The 17319-nt window shown below is 37.3% G+C and overlaps 1 protein-coding gene across 1 annotated transcript; it reads right to left on the bottom strand.

The window, feature by feature from the left end:
* Window positions 1-14086: 14086 nt before the first annotated feature.
* Window positions 14087-17022, bottom strand: LOC147493621 (uncharacterized). Its single transcript, XM_086567884.1, has 5 exons — window positions 16611-17022; window positions 16281-16532; window positions 15478-16198; window positions 14560-14623; window positions 14087-14298 (listed from the first exon to the last, which is right to left on the bottom strand). The coding sequence occupies exons 1-5, from the start codon at window positions 16946-16948 to the stop codon at window positions 14087-14089; spliced, it is 1587 nt and encodes a 528-aa protein (XP_086424010.1). The 5' UTR covers window positions 16949-17022.
* Between the last annotated feature and the right edge of the window lie 297 nt (window positions 17023-17319).

Genomic DNA, 17319 nt, shown 5'->3' with positions numbered 1-17319 from the left:
CCTAATGACAGAATATAGCACATGTTTTCGTCGTAAATGACAGCTATTGGCCGTTGTTTTTTTACTATTTTTTTGTAGTGAGAGAACGTAAAATCCAAATTCCAGTACTCACCTGCTGAAAGTAAGTGGTATTTTGTTACGTTGAAGTTGTAATTCATTTTTTACCTTTTGTTTATAGTTAATACGAGTTTTGGTTTCTTGCTAGTTCTTGTATGAGAAACACATTTTCTAAATTCTATAATTCTTAATCTCTTGAAATGTGAGAGAGAACATAAAATCCAAATTCCAGTATTCGCCTGAAAGTAAGTGGTGTTTTGACGTTTAAGTATTAATTTGATGATGTTTCCTTTAATTTACTCGATCATATATTCAGGGAATGTAATAGAGCAACAGATTATCTAGCGGGGCTATGTCAGAGAGATTGCAATTTTTGTAGTTTTTTTAGTCCTCCACTTGGTTGTACTTTACATATAATAGTGGAGAAAGATGCTTCTGGAAAACTGTACAACAGTAATTCTAATACAGGTCAGGGTCGCCCTAGCCCTAGCTTACTTTGGAAAAAAAATATATTAATTTGTTTTTTTATCTTTTGTTTACTATTAATCCAAGTGTTTATTTTTGGATATCGGATTGAGAGGGATTGCGTACTGGTTAGGATGTTGTTTGAACTTTTTGAGAAATCTTATGTTAATATATGACTTTTTGGTTAAATGAAATTGGTTTTTGGTTTTGAAGGGTTGGGCTGATTGAATTACCACACTTTTTTAATTCATATCTGTTTCGACCCCCACCTACGTGGAAAACGTCCATTAGTAGGGGTCTCTATTTTATTCATTTAATCAACAGGGCTAAAGCCCAATTCGCAATATCATGGATCAATGTACAGGCCCATTAACTCATGTGTCTAAGGCTGAACCTTAACCACATGGCTTGCCACCAATATACGTTGATTTATGTCCAGATTCATTTCTTATCAAAGAGATAATTATCAGTTGACAGTTATATTCTATCACAATTACTCAAGCAACAAGATTACTTGAGCTACAAGGACTCTCTACTCTACCTATATAAATATCAAACTATTTTTTGCTTGGCAAACTCAGCACTAGTTCTCGCTGTGTTAACTCCTTTCCATCTTCTTTTTCACTATCGCTATCGCTGCCAAATATTGCATTTCTGAGACTCTTACTCTTCTTCGCCATTTCACTATGTGTCTCCTTGGACCTATCGGGCCGTTGTTCGATACCCCCATAATGTCGGAAATCAACGATATCATCAAAGTAGCTCAGATCAACCAATCTTTCATCAGAACATTTATGAAAGAAGAAACGAAGGTTGTTCTCCACTTCCTTGTCCAATTCAATATCTGGTAGTGTACTCGCGTTTTCTGTTAGACACAAAATAACTCGTGTTAGTCAACAGTTTACTCGTAGTACAATTTTCTATACTTATGTTTTGGCTTACCTCGAAATTTGTTCGGCACTTTAAACTCTGTCGGATTCCACTTCCCTCGCAAGCGGTACAGAAATCTATCCCATCCGGTGTATACCTTTGGGAACCCTTTAAAACTTCTGCTTGAATCCTTGAATTCAATTTCAAATTTTATGTACCCTTTCGTCGATTATGGCTTTTCGGTCATTATCAACGCGAAGATTTCTTGAGCCCCAAACCTTCTGTTAAATTCATTTTGTAAATGGTGCGCTCTTGTAAAGATTAACCAGAACGATATTGGCAGTTGTCCTGGTGCAATTTGTCACCACTCCAGTAATTGCGCTATTTCTTTGCTCAACGGAATTGCATTCCTGCAATTTAATTGTGTGTAAGCTATTACTACTTCATCTTCTTCGACTTTCGTTTCAAATTCGTACACTTCATCTATCTCAAATTTCGAGTCCTAGTATTTTTTGTATTTCCTTAAAAGCGACCATCGTAGCGGTTCGGTGTAGTGTATTTCAGCCAGATCTGTCACCTTCTTTCCACCTCACCAAGTCTGCGATCGTCATCGAGTTTTTCTGCTCGAGTGTTTTTTCGTCCGTGTAGTACGGTAGTTTCTACCTGGAAAAAAAAAAAAAAAATCGGGTCAGATTGCTCGAAAACCGGGTTCACTGAGTCCACAAGGATGAACCAGGCCAACTAAATGGGACACAGGTATGGTGCCCTTCCTTAGAGGGCGTTTCACCGTATCATGTTTTTTTCTAAATCTTCCGAATGCACCAAGCCAAATTATGTAACAGCGGTTACGATGCCCTTCCTTAGAAGCAATGCACCGTATCATATTTGATTTATCTTGGTTTGCATAGCAGCGCCATCAATTTCGCCATCTCAATTCGTCTTCCCTCTTCAGCAGCTCATGCTGAAGTCGCGCACACCACCAAACCGTCTTCCTTTGTGTATCGCCACCACATGTTGAATACATCAGACATCCTAAGGAAGGAATTCAACAGTTCAACCACTACAAAAAAACAGTCAAGAAACAACGGCCCATAGCTGTTGTTTATGAAGAAAACATGTGCTATATTTCGTTGTTACGGCCGTCACAAAAACCGCTGTAGTTTTTGAAATACAACGGCCCGGGGCACTTGTAAAGTTTAAAAAACAACGACGGTCGTCAGCACATGTTTCCCTTTAAATTCGTCCCACCTATATTTGGAATATAACAACAAACTCAAGCCGTTGTTTATGGGATAAATGTTTCACTGGCTCTTGCTGTCATTTATTTATTTAACATTTTTTTTTGGGTACCTGATAGAAACAAAATATATTCCTATAAAGTTATAACTGAAGAACAATAACAAAATATAAAACAAAAACAAAAACCTAAATCACAGCAAAATATTTTCATTGGATACTTGAAACTTCAACAAAAAAATCCCATCCAACAACTTGAACAAATCCTATCCTACAACTTTGTACACAACCAAATCTTTCATATAACTTAAGAAAGTAGTTTAGATTACATTAGTAAAGGCTTTAGGCCATGTAATAGAAGATCCCATGTCAATGTCACTAAAGGTCTTTCCTCTAGCACCAAACAACTCAGCATTAAATTCTAGGATCTCGTCCACTATAATCCGATATGCATTCTCAGGTACATCCTCTCGATCACCAAGCATTCTTCCAATGGCAACCACTCTTCCCCATGCTTTGCAGCTCACACGCGTTTGTGCGAGCGTGATACCATTGGTCGCCTAGATAATGAATGACCGATCGTCTGCGATGAACAAGATATAAAGTAATAAGAAAATCTCAATATGACAAACATGTCAACTAGCGATTCATATGTAAAATCAAGAGTTGTATAACAAATATATAGCAATATTATATATTTATAGTTGATAACTTCTTGCGGACTCAACAATGAATAAGTAAACTTGGCGACTTTATATATAAGCAAGAGGAAATTAAAGCAAAAGAAACCAAGTCATTTACAACATCCCAAACACTAAAAGAAAAAGGAAGAAATCTAATGATTACAAAACATCATGCAGACATCAACAAGTGGCATCTTCATGTATAAATGTGTAATGCTTCTTAATCACTGGTGCCTTGACTATAATGTCAGAACTAATACAGGAGCTCTTCATTATTTCATTTGGCATTGCTCAAAGCTAAAAAAGAAGAAAAGAAACCATATTGTACTATCACGGTTCCATCTTACAAGATTTAATAGTCTAATACCAAGGAATTTGCTAAGATCATGTCCTCGTATTCTAGATGCACAATTTATATTCCTTTCTCTTGTTTATTTCTTCCTAGTCCTATTATTTTATTGGCTGTTCTATTATCTTCTCACACTTGTATCTTTATGTTATATATATACAATATACTACAACTTAGATTTTCATCTCAAAATCTTAAGCGGATAACATAAATAAGTCTTATTGAATGCTAGCTCGAGTATAATAAGATGGCATATGTGCCCAGTAAGATCCAGTCCTCATTTCAACCAACCTTATCTTTTGGCAGTTGAATGATATAAGAGACTGCCAAGTACCAACAAAGATGTAAATAGATGATGTTGGTCAGGTATACAGACTACCAACAAAGAGTTGTGTGTTATATAAGAATTTTGTTTGATGGGCAACATGGGCAACATATCGTGTTAGACTTAAAATAAAACAATCGTTTGGTATGGTTGACTTAGTTGATAGCGCACCGAGGCATGAGTAGGGGTGGTCATCGAGTCGAGCGAGCCGAGTATTGGCATGCTCAGATTCGGCTCGTGAGTTTTCGAGTCGAGTTCGAGCCGAGCTCAAACTCAAGGTCGAGCTCTACTTTGTGCTCAAACTCGACTCGTTTTGAATTACGATTAGCTCGAGCTCGACTCGGCTCGACTTGTTTTACAAAACGAGCTCGATTGAAGCTCGAGCTCGAAACTAGCTCGTGAGCTTGCATCTGTAAACAGTAGCATATATACTCAAAAAATCCAAAAAAAACATTACATTTCAGATTTCAGTTTTCACAATGTAAGAAGCGAATCCAAACTACCATCAACATCCAAAAGCTATTACTGACTTCCTCTCCAAAAGAAGTTGTTGAATAAGATGTGGGAGAGCCATGCCCTTCAAACACGCTCGAAGGAAGGTTTTTATTCCAACTGAATCTATAGGAAAGTCTGAAACAAAAGGCTGCAGCTTCCGATCCACAATCTCGAACTGGGGCGAATGAGGAAAGCTGCCTTCATAAAGAAAGACAGCTGGATTGAGTTCCACAGCAACACTCGATTCGTCACAGTCGATTTGTCCTACTGCCGAAATCAAGTGCTCAAATCTAGGGTGAAAAGACCTCTCTCTCTTTGAGAAACCCAACTCATGAATTGAGAGCGGCCTCAAAGTTTTGGTGTTTTGGCTATTTTTTAGGGTTTTATCTTGTGGGTTAATATGTTTATGGGCCTGGGTTAGTGGGCATTTTTATGGATCATATATGATATATAGAAAAAATAATAATTTAATAAAATAACGAGTAGCTCGCGAGCTACTCGACTCGTACTCGACTCGAACTCAAACTCGAAACGAGCCTAAAACTAAGCTCATATTTGATTCATATTATTTCATGAGCGAGCACGAGCCGATCTCAAAATGAGCCGAGCACCGAGTTACTCACGAGCACCGAGTCTCATGACCATCCCTAGGCATGAGTCATGGTCAAGATTTTGTCGGTAAATGACTAAATGTAATTTATACCAGCGCGGAAGCGCAGTTAAACTTACTGCTGACTTTAAAGTCCAATCTAAGAAGTTCAAAACTTCAAACCAACCATTGGATTAACTAGAAACAGCTACCGTTAGTTACAAAATCGTTTAAGTACTTTAGACTTTGGTAAAGGATAACGTAGAAAAAGCAAGCATTACTAAAAATATTAGTCGGCTAGAATTAGTGGTTGGTTGATTGATTGTTATTATCTATGTTAAAACAACATAAAAATATTGTTCTTTCATCAAACAAGGAAAAAAGGGTGAAGTACATTTTATAATTTTAAAAAGACTGTCATCTGAAGCTCTTTTCATTTTTGATAGCATTCAGTTTTAAGAGTTCCTGATATTTCTCTATCGCATCACTGACCTCAATTCACAAGTACAACCTTAGAGTTGTGGCTTATTTGTCTCTATTCACCCTAAATCGGTTCAATCGAGGGTTTACGAGAAGGTATCAAACTAACCATTTGGATCATTTATGTTCCTAGATAATAGTTACTTTGCTGGTTTACTTTATATTTTGTTTTGGGTCCACAGGTAAACCAACCAGTTCCTAACAAGTGCACTACGACCCCTAGCAGGCAATAAAAAGCTACTGCAAGTTCAAAGATTTTGGATTTACAACACCACTTAGAAAGATATATTGCTTTTCAAGTCCTTGATCTTTCTTTGCTAGTAACCCGGGAATGTGACAACTTCCTCCACTGAACCAAGGCGATATCGTGCATTTGAGCGGTTTCTTCCCACAGCAAAAGAGAAGTAATTATCTCCCTAAGATCAAGCATTGAGCAATATAAAGCTGCTGCTCCATATGCCCTAGTTGAAACAATAACGGTAAAGAAGTATGGACTAGCTTTAGACCTTGTTCTAAACCATCTTTGGAGAGATTCGAGGAGAAGACTCGAGCTTAAAGATTAAGTCGGTGATGAGAGGTGGACAAACCAAGAAGGCCGTAAGATCAAGAAGGCTTTTTAGACCTTGTTCTAAACCATCTTTGAAGAACTTCCAGCAGTGGAGGATGACCAAGACTCCACTTTTACGTTAACGTTAGAGATGGCGGCGATGGAGGGCATGCAAGGCTTGACTTATACACCACGGGAATGACTTCGGACGAGACCTAACATCCGGTTTTAGCCTAATCCACTACAATCGTGGTCAATCTTTCTCAGGCTATCGAATCAGCCGGGGCTCGAAGAAGAGGAACAAGATTTTTTTCTACGCACGGATATGACTCAAGCGAGAATAGCCCGCCGGGGTCACTTGAACCAGATAGCCCGCGGCGATGGAATTTGGGACGAAAGTCTCATCCAGGCCAACGACGCACAGTGGAATGGTGGTTTGGTCTCCCGCCTACCCTACCCGAAATGAGCTATGTGTAAGGGAACACAACAGCACTAAAAGTAAAAGTAATATCACTAAAAGCACTTGGGCTGAGGTGATAGGGAACACAACAGCAGGAAGAGATGAATTGAGCTATGTGCAACCAACTATAATTAACGGTAAGCCAATTATTCATATGGGATTATGTAGTGATAGCATCTTTACGATTTGCAATTTACAAGTTAAAATGGTACACTAATTTTAACCAAATACCTGATCAGATGGAGAGTTCGTAGAGATTCGCGTTGGTGCTCCCTCATTAATTCCTTGCATTGCGAGCATTGCATTCACTTGTGACTGTATCTCCATTTGTGTCCTTTTTCCATCAATCACCTGCTGCTTCAAATCATCTATTTGGCTTTGGAATTCCACCTTTGATCTCTCCGCTTCTTCGGCTTTCCTTTTATAAGGAGCTGCAGCCATAAGAGTGGTCTTGGAGACACCACTACCCAAGCCTAGTACTCGACCCCTTCCATCCTTTCCAAAGACCTACAAACTCATTTTTACCCACATTGGGATTAATTTTAGAAGAATAATTGTAAAATTAATATATAAAAAGTATATATTAAACAAGAAACACACCTCCCAAAAGGGTCATGGGTCAAATCCTTGTGTTTGCTACTTTCGGGTCCGAAAGCAACAATTTCATTGATTTTTTTATCGTAAAAGTGAGAACAAAAGTAAAATCAGTTAAACTTACTTCTCTTGACTATAAGAATAGTAAATATATATTTCATACCATTTTTGTCGACTTCCTCGAAACAAATGTTCCATTCTTTCTAGTATGAGTCACCAATTAATATATCGATTCGGGGGGGGATTAGCAGGATCATTAGCAACCTATGAATAAGAGTATATCATCCCTTTAGTCACTTGAATAAGAGCTATTAGTTCTATAGCTCATACAAAAATGCATCCTTCTGCGAATAGAAATTCAGTAAGATAAAATAAAACACAAATTGTTCCACAACAACACTTACTACAACTGATCATAGAATACCCGTAGTTTAATCAAAACTCAGCGAGTGAATATTTTACTTTGCTTTAGTTTACTAATCAAGCATCTTCCATATAAGGACCTCTTCTCATATTTACCTCTCACAGAATCTAAGTGCATCTGTCGACTAGAGAATGAAGGAGAACATCTAGAGACACATGTCCTAATATCCACAACTGTGACCTATATGTTTAATTGTTAAAACTTGAATCTTACCTAACTAAAAGAAAGACAAAAGGATGGTAGACAAGCAAAACAAGCAATTTGCTTATTTATGACCAAGAAATAACAAAAGAAAAAGAATGGGCTAAAGCATTTTCCGTATACCTTATTGATCATCCTTAAGGATTCATAGTAGTATTTGACTATAACTTACCATTTCTTCTACAGTCCTTGCTGATCCTCGCCTACCCGTCGTGTGTGGATTCTTCATCATTTCTCTGTTTTCTTTCCCCCTTTCACGACGAAGGCATGCGAGCTCAGTTGACTCCATGTCAACAAATAGATCCCACTCTTCTTTCTTCACACCACTTTTACGATTCCGCTTTCTCTCTAGGATTGTATCATATTGGTCACAATGCTTCCGAAGACTAGACTTCCAATTCCTCCACATGTTATTTGCTTTGTGTAGTTGTTGAAGCCCCGATATTCCTTTGGGACATCGAACCCGGCTCTACCAAAACAAATTCAGAAATCATATATATATATATATATATATATATATATATATATATATATATATATATATATATATATATATGTGTGTGGGACATCACTCCCACCTTTGTTGAAAGCAAAACAAACAATTTGAATGAAAGACATACTCACCAAGATACCATTCCACAAAAGATTTATCGCTTGGCGGGGAACAAGGGTCCATTCAGAGTAGTGTGGAGGACAATGTTGCCTTGTAAGTTTCCCTAGTCGTGAAGCATATTTATTTGCATTTGGTCCAACCGCCTTCCCATCAACATTGAAATAAACTTCTATTCTCACAGGAGGTGGGGCTACATAACAATATAATAGATTGTTAATTATACACATACATAAGAAATAAAATAAACTAGAGTGATAAAACTTCCAAATATTAAAAATCTCACCCTCAGGCTCAGGCTCAGGCTCATGCTCATGCTCATGCTCGCTAGATTGCTCCTCCGACATTAGCATTTGATCAAATGTCGGATGCGACATGTATACCTAATATCATGCTCAAAACATAGCAATTCAACTTAATATCATGCTCAAAACAAAACATCCATTTACTATTACTAATTCTAACAATCAATTCCTTCAAAAGAAACTTAGAACAGGAAAAAAAAAAAAAAAAAAAAAATATATATATATATATATATATATATATATATATATATATATATATATATATATATATATATATATATATATATATATTATATCTGATTTAGTCTAGTCGGGACTTCGGGATAAAAAACTTAGGACCAAACAAATTCACGTGACTTTTTTCTCTCCTTTTCTCTCCACTTTTTCTCCAACCCCCTTTTTCTCTCTCTCTCTCTCTACTTTATTGATTTTCTTTGACCCCACACACTCTCTTTCTCTCTCTCCTCTCTCCACTTTATCAAACAATTTCACGTACTTTTTTTCTCTCTCCTTTCTCTCCACTTTTTTCTCCAACCCCACCTTTTCTCTCTCATCTCTCTTTACTTTATTGATTTTCTTTGACCCCACACATTATCTTTCTCTCTCTCCACTTTATCAAACAATTTCACGTACTTTTTTCTCTCTCCTTTCTCTCCACTTTTTTCTCCAACCCCACTTTTTCTCTCTCCTCTCTCTTTACTTTATTGATTTTCTTTGACCCCACACTCTCTTTCTCTCTCCACTTTATCAAACAATTTCACGTGCCTTTTTCATTCTCCTCAATTTTTTCTCTCACGCCTCACGCCTCTCTCCTCTCTATCTTTTAATTTCTTTTTCGACACTTCCCAACTTCCGACCCCACCTTCACACTCTCACCTCAATATCACCACCACACTTTTTTTTTTTTACTTTTTAAGAGTGTTCCAACGTGGAACAAAATAGTCAACACTATACTATTGCTTTTCAAACATCGCGATTACACAAAGTAAGCTCAATTTTCCCCATTTTTTTTTTTTTTCTCAAATTTTTATTATTAAATGTTAATTAATTATATTCCGTTTTTAACATATTGGGTGGTATGCTCAATTTATATACATTTAATTTCTTAAGAATTATTATTAAATGCCAACTAATTATAATGCTGCTCATATTTTGAAATTGATGTGTAGCATCTATTGAATGGATATGGAGTTTGAACATTTGGACTCAGATGAAGAAGAACAGTCTGATATGGTTTATATGCCTGAAGTAAAAGAAGATTGCAAACCGAAAATAGGACAAGAATTTCACTCTTTGGATGAAGCTTATGAATTTTACAATACTTATGCAAAAGTGGCTGGATTTAGTATACGAAGTAATTCTACTAAGAAGGATAAAGAAGGCAATGAAATAACTAGGAAGGAGTACTGTTGTTTCAAAGAAGGGAAACCTAAACAGAAAAATAAGATAGAAAAGAAAAGGCGACGGGGGATTGTTCGTGAGGGTTGCAAGGCAAAATTGTCAGTTTTGAAGAATAAATTGAAGTCGGGTTACAGCGTCAGCCAATTTATCGAGGTCCACAACCACTCACTTTCAACCCCTCATAAAGTACATCTGTTGAGATCTCACCGTGGCATATCTGATACAAAAAAGTCATTGTCTAATCTTTTATCATCTGCTAATATACCTATAAACCAGCAAATTAGTATTCTTTCAATGGAAGCGGGTGGAATAGAAAATATTGGTTGTCTGAGAAAAAAAGACCTTAGAAATTTTGTTAGAGATTCAAAGAGCTTAGTAGATGGGCGCGATGCAGAGATATTGATGGAATATTTTTTGTCGAGCAAAAAAAAGAATTCTTCATTTTCTTTCAAAACCGAGACCCGTGACGAAAATAGGTTGACTCATTGTTTCGGGTCGATGCAAAGGCAATAAAGGCGCACAAGCTTTTACGGTGATGTAGTAGTGTTTGATACAACCTACAAAACCAATAAGTATGGTATGATATTTGCACCATTTGTAGGGGTGAATAAACATCGCCAGATTTGTAATATTTGGTTGTGCATTCCGTGTGACGAGGGCGACGAGAATCATTTATTTGGCTACTCCAAAAATGGATGGAAGTAATGTCAGTTGGCCCTCCCAAAATGATTATCACTGATCAAGACCCCACTATGTCAAAAGCTATTGCTCAAGCTCTTCCAAATACATATCATCGATACTGCATTTGGCATATTCTGAACAAGTTTTCTGAAAAATTGGATGCAATCATTTATAGAGATCACTATACTGTGTTTCAAAAATGCATTTGGAATACAGAGTCTGGGGAAGAGTTTGAGGCAATGTGGCAAGATACAATAGGGAAAAGCGAACTAAAAGATAACACTTGGTTAGCCGCTTTGTATGGTATGCGGTCTAGGTGGGTTCCGTCATTTGTGAAACACATTTTTGCTGCCGGCATGTCAAGTAGTCAAAGGGCAGAAAGTTCACATGCATTTTTCAAGAGGTATGTCTCTAAGGAAAATTCTTTAAATGAATTTGTTATGCGATTTAATAGGGCACTTGAATACCAGCGTCATAAAGAATTGCAAGCTGATCATGTTGATAGCAATGAGCGTCCTGTGATGAAAACCCCAATTTCTATGGAGAAACAGATGGCAGATATTTATACATTGTCTATTTTTCTTAGATTTCAGAATGAGTTGTGGGAGAGTTTGGAGTACTTTATTGAAAGTTCAGTAGATAATGAAAAGCAAGTTGTCTACATGGTGAAAAGGCCAAGTGCAAAAGATTCTAGACCGCAGAAAGTTGTATATGATATGGCTCTAAATTTTGCTACCTGTAGCTGCAAGAAATTTGAATTTGAAGGAATTCCTTGTAGACACATTTTGGCTTACTTGAAAGTTAGTCAAATTGTTTACTTACCGGATGCTTATATACTGAGTAGATGGAGGAAAGACACAAAATTGGAAGAAATACTAACAGATGGTGGGAAAGAAGTGAAAGAAAATAGTAACAACTTTATGTTGTTGAGGCACACAAAATTATCTCATCTTACTTCAAGGGTACTTGATGACGCTGTAGTTTGTGAAGAGGCAAGTGAAGTATATGAAGAACATTTGAAAGTGGTACATGAAAAGATTAAGGAAGTGCTAGCTATTAAAGGAGTTGGAATTTCTCCAACAGAAAAAACGCATCGACATGTGACTTTGAATGAGCCTAATCCTGTTAGAGCAAAAGGCAGTGGAAAACATAGATTACAAGGGGGAAAAGAGAAGGCACAGGTTCAAGCAAGTCAACTAAGGCGTTGTAATGGATGTGGACTTACTGGGCAATCACATGACAAAAGAAACTGTCCGAAGTTGATTGGTAATGTTCGATTGCTTACTATTTTTATTTAATACGTACTCTTTTATTTTTATTTTTATTTGTACTGAGCTAAATATTAGCTGTTATAGGTTCAACTGACACTCAAAGTCCAGCTGATGGTGGTGGTAACTCTTCAGCCTCTACAGAAGTTGAACGCTTGCCTTGAGTGGACCATATAGTGAACTGGTGGCGCTATCCATTTGTGAAATGGAGTTAGTAGTTTTTTTCTTCGATCGGTAAATTAAATGGGGTTCGTAGCTAGAATTAGCATTGTTCTTTAGTATGTGTTTTCATCATGGGCTCATTAATAATAGCAACTCGTGATTCTAGTTTAATTTCTGCTACTGAAATTTGATGCCCTTCTATTAGTTTTGTAAAGTTGATTTACTCGTTATGCCTTTGTTTAGGTTTATAATTCAAATTTATGCAATATTTATTCAAATTTTTTATATTATGATTGTATTTTCATGAAAATTTGATGGTCCACTTGATGTACTAGAAGACTTCCACCTGTGTTCGTTTGTCTTATGATTGTTCAATGTTCAGAATGTGGTGCATTCGTCCTATGATTGTGCGTGGTTGAATTTATGAGTAGTTGTTGAGCATACAAGCTTTAATAAAACACAAACTAGCTTAACGTACCAAAAATCTGTGCTTTTCGACCTTCGAGCTCATGGGTAACAATGTTACGCTGTAAGCACAATCACTTAGTTGCAAGCAAGGCCTCAAATCCAAAACTTGCTTACTATGTTTCTCTTCCATGTTGGATTGTCTAGAAAGAACAACTCACTATCTCCTTTCTCAATTACAGAACTCTCAACTCTCCTACTTTTACCACTCTTCCCCTTATAGAAAAATCAGAGGTATGCTCTGGAACCAGAGTTACTTGTTTATAATCCTAATTCCTTTATAATGAGAACTGGGTAGATAAAGTGTTAAGAGTATGTCCTTATATAACCAAATTCCACATTATTTTCCAACACTAGGAAATAATCTCACCTATTTTTTTTTGGTAGAATTTGTAGATAAAAAAACAAAGTAAAGTAATTATAAGCTTGTGTTGTTTCTTAATTTACTACTGTTGTGGGAACTAAAGAATTGAGAAATGTGGGCTAAAGAGTCAAGATACCGGTTCTCTTATGTAGTAAATTTGGTCATTTCATTGTTAGATACCAATCAGTCTTTGATATTTTGATCCGCATATTTTCCTATAAGAGTATGTAATAGCTGAATGTGCATTGGTCATTTGCAGTTCCTAGAAATTTCATATTACTCAAGGAACTTGAGAGGGGGGAGAAAGGAATTGGGGATGGAACAGTTAGCTATGGAATGGATGATGGTGATGACATATTTATGAGATCGTGGACTGGCACCATTATCGGCCCTCCAGGTAGTTCCTTCATTGACCTTCAAATTTCTGTCGTTGCTAATATAGAGACTGTACATATAATAATTTCTTCTCCATGTAGTCCACAGTTCTTTGTAAGGGTGAAGGCTTCTAATAACCAATTTTTCTTCCTCCAAAATCCCCAACCCATTTCTTTGCATATCTCGCCACTATGGTTGATACTAAAAGTTGAGATGCAGTCTGACGAGAATTCTTCTGGCACCGACTCATCGTTGTTGCAGTCTCTACCAAAAGTTATGTCAAATGTACATGATTTCTTTGTTCATGTAGCTGCCAAGGTGGAGAGTCTTCATCAGTACATTGAATCTATGAAAACAGCTTATCTTGCTGACCAGCGGCGCAAGGGTGATGCTAATGATCCATTTCTTGAGGCAGGCAGAAGGGAATTGGCCAAACAGAAGTCGCTGCGAAGAGAGTTCATCCAACCTTGCATTTGCCTTCAATGCCACAACCATCTACTCTAGGTGCTGGCTTATTTTCAAGTCGCCTATGGCGATTACATCAAACACTCCATGAACTACCATCCGCATCATCCGGAAGCGGGTTTTCACTATTTAATACATCGTCTTCTACTCTGTCATCCTCGATGTTTTCAACTCCATCGAGTGCTGCTCCGGTGTCCTCCCTTTTGGATCATCCGCTAATGCGCCCCAATCTTCAATTTTGGGACTCCACCAACATCTTTGTTTGGGTCTACAACAGCACCTTCCGCATTTAGCACTCCAGCCTTTGGTTCAACCACTGCCACTGGGAACTCACTTTTTTCAACACCATCCTTCGCATCAGGTCCAACAGTTGGGTCTGGAGCAAGCTTTGGGACTGTATCTAAAGCTTCCAGGCCAAAATCTCGCACTACACGCAGCTAGTCAAATCTTGTGAAGCCATCAAAACTGGTGGCAGGTCAAGGATCAGTCTGCTTATTGATTTTATGATCAAATTGTGACCAACTATTTCCCACGACCAAAAAAGGTCGCGACCGACAATTTGAGATTTGCTTAGAGTATGGCTACAATGCTCGAAGTCGTCTTCTATCATCTCGAGAGACAAGTTTCCGCTTCATGCGGGATGGGCTCCATCGATTGTTGTGAAGGCGGGCAAATGCTCCACACATACCGCATGCGGCGTCCTTGATTTCGATTAGGCGTAACTGGGTTTGATAGAACCATGCTCCTGTAAACTGCAGATGGAGGAGATCTTTAATTCATGATGATGATAATGTTGTTCCTTTCAATTGTCTTAACATCAATCAAACATGTAGAATAAACACGTTTTCGGTCGATTTTGTGCCAAGAGTTGTAATTCCAAGTTATTAGGAAATTGAAGTAAAAAAAAAAGTTGAGATGCAATGCCTCTTATAAAATCTGGTCGTTTTCTGCATGACCTTCTCCTCCTTGCTGGTTTGCTCGAGCATGTTCCGAATTGTTGGGAGATTGAATTGATTATCAAGTAATCGTGCCAACCATTTGCATCAAAGCTCAGCTAAATGAAGGTTTGAAACACTATCAAGATATCCTACAAATGCCATGTTTGGCACCAATGGATGGATTGTGCCCCTGAGATAGACAAAAGCAGCATGTATGACTTCTCATCTTCAAATCTTTTTTGACATACTGAACGATTTTTCCTTGATGTGTTAAATTTATTAACTGTTTATCTATCTACTGTGTGTGTGTGCGCTTATCATATATTGTCTTCCTTTTTTTTGTTTCTTAAGGGGATGGGGTTTCGTAAGAATGGAGAGAGAGAGAGAGAGGAGAGAGAGCATGAATTTATGGAAAGAGAAGAGAGAGAAAAGGTGGGGTTGGAGAAAAAAGTGGAGAAAAAAGAAAGAGAAAAAAAAAGTCACGTGAATTTGTTTGGTCCGGAAGTTTTTTTATCCGGGAAGTCCTGACTAGAGCAAAACTGTATATATATATATATATATATATATATATATATATATATATATATATATATATATATAGGTTTTTCCCAAGAACAATCTAAACCTAAAACACAAAGAAAAAAAAAAAACAATCTAAACCCAAGAACCATCGTGGTATCTACTTCTTCCACAATGTCATTTACTAATTCTGATATCATTTCCTCTTCACTCATTCTTGCCTCAAAAACCAAAGGATCCTCAAACGCGTCCACACCTTGATTCAACCTCTTTGGAGCATCCAAGACAACATACCAATTGTCCCTTGTTGGATCCTTGCAGTAGAAAACTTGAGAAGCTTCAGATGCACAAATAAATGGCTCGTCATTTTCCTTATATTTTCCTTGGAACCTCCCAAGGTTAACAAATACTAAATTTGTTTCTGGATCAACCACACATCCATTTACTTTATCTCCAATCAGCACCCAATCGCAATAGAACACCACTTCTTTGAAATCAGAGTAATCCACTTCAAGTATTTGCCTAATGATCCAGTAATAAGTAGCTTGTTTCTCCACGAGGTTCTGATCCTTCGCACTTGCTCTAAAATTAGTAAAAGCATTCATTGAAACCCCACTATTTTGGGTTGACTTGGCCGTTTCGGACCCTGCAGTACAAAACATGTATCCATTGTGCTCATATCTGTCATACGACTTGGCTTCAAAGCTCGGACCCATAGCAAGCCTTTTCAAGGTCGTCATCTTCTGATTTTGTAGTTGTTGTCTTAACCAAGGAACGTATTCCAATGGCTTTTCAGTTGCTACATTCCTTTTTCGACGTCGACCCCTAGAAGGATGAGATGTATAGGGTTCAACGTATAACTGGTACTTCCTGTAATTTAAACAACTTTAGATTTGAATAAATTTACATGAAATTTGAAAGTAATGAAGAAAAAAAATCAGATTTTACTTACGCCTCCCATTCAGCATTTTGAGGACAATGTTGCAAAAGCCATTTGCGCACTTGTTCGTATTGCAAATTGGACAAAATGTACCTTGTCCCCTTTTTATTAGTAGTGAACTTTCCTCTTTTATGGCTTCCTTTTCTCGCTTTAGGCATGTACTCCATGCAATATCTTACTGATTCTTCCATAATGTACCGTTCCGCAATACACCCTTCTACATGTGTCTTATTCATCACATTCCCTTTGTATATTCTCATCATCCTGTTACATAAAATAAATCAGAGACACAATAATTTCATATATGAATAGCATAAAATGAGATAAATATATATTACATACCGCTCAAAATGGTACATCCATCGAAATGGAACAGGTCCATTAGTTAATGCCTCCTCCGCCAAGTGCACAACAAGGTGTATCATGGGAACAAAAAATGAAGGAGGGAAATACTTTTCAAACACACATAAAGTTTCCACAACACGTTTTTTCATGATCTCGAGCGTCTCACGGTGAATAACTTTTGAGCACAAGACATTGAAGAATAGCGACAATTGCAAGATAGCAGCACGCAAAGGCTTATGCTTTTTGTATGCATGCATTAGTAAAACTGGGAGCAATTGTTGCATGAGGATGTGGTAATCATGTGAATTCATGCTCTTGAGTTGAAGCTCCTCCATATTCACATGATGTTTCCAGTTTGAACTATACCCTTTGGGAACTTTCAGATCAACTAGAGTTTGACATACCAGCTTTTTTTTTGATTTCGACAAAGTTTAATGGAGCTTTAGGCAAGAAAATCTTGCCATTCTCTTCAATAGGCCACAAGTTCTTCCTTATCTTCATTTCTTTAAGGTCTAGGCGAGCTGCAAGACCATCCTTATTCTTCTCTTTTGTTCCCATGATTGTCCCAAGGAGATGTTCAAAGAACATTTTTTTTTTCAGATGCATCACGTCCACATTGTGTGGAATAAATAACTCCTACATTTACACAAAACTGAAAATGTTAAAATACCTAATATATTATAATATATAACACTTGTGATGCGAA

The sequence above is a fragment of the Coptis chinensis genome, chromosome 6 (assembly GCF_015680905.1).
Source record: "Coptis chinensis isolate HL-2020 chromosome 6, ASM1568090v1, whole genome shotgun sequence".
NCBI classification, from domain to species: Eukaryota; Viridiplantae; Streptophyta; class Magnoliopsida; order Ranunculales; family Ranunculaceae; genus Coptis; species Coptis chinensis.
Note: the sequence above shows the minus strand (reverse complement) of the source record. Positions and strands in the feature narration are given on the sequence as shown.

Excerpts from the sequence above, each read along its gene's own strand:
- LOC147493621 (XM_086567884.1), bottom strand. The coding sequence starts at position 16,948 with ATGGAGGAGCTTCAACTCAAGAGCATGAATTCACATGATTACCACATC. Across the intron at positions 16,533-16,610 it reads TGGATGTACCATTTTGAGCG|GATGATGAGAATATACAAAG; the intron begins GTATGTAATATA and ends TTTATGTAACAG. Across the intron at positions 16,199-16,280 it reads CAAAATGCTGAATGGGAGGC|GAAGTACCAGTTATACGTTG; the intron begins GTAAGTAAAATC and ends TTTAAATTACAG.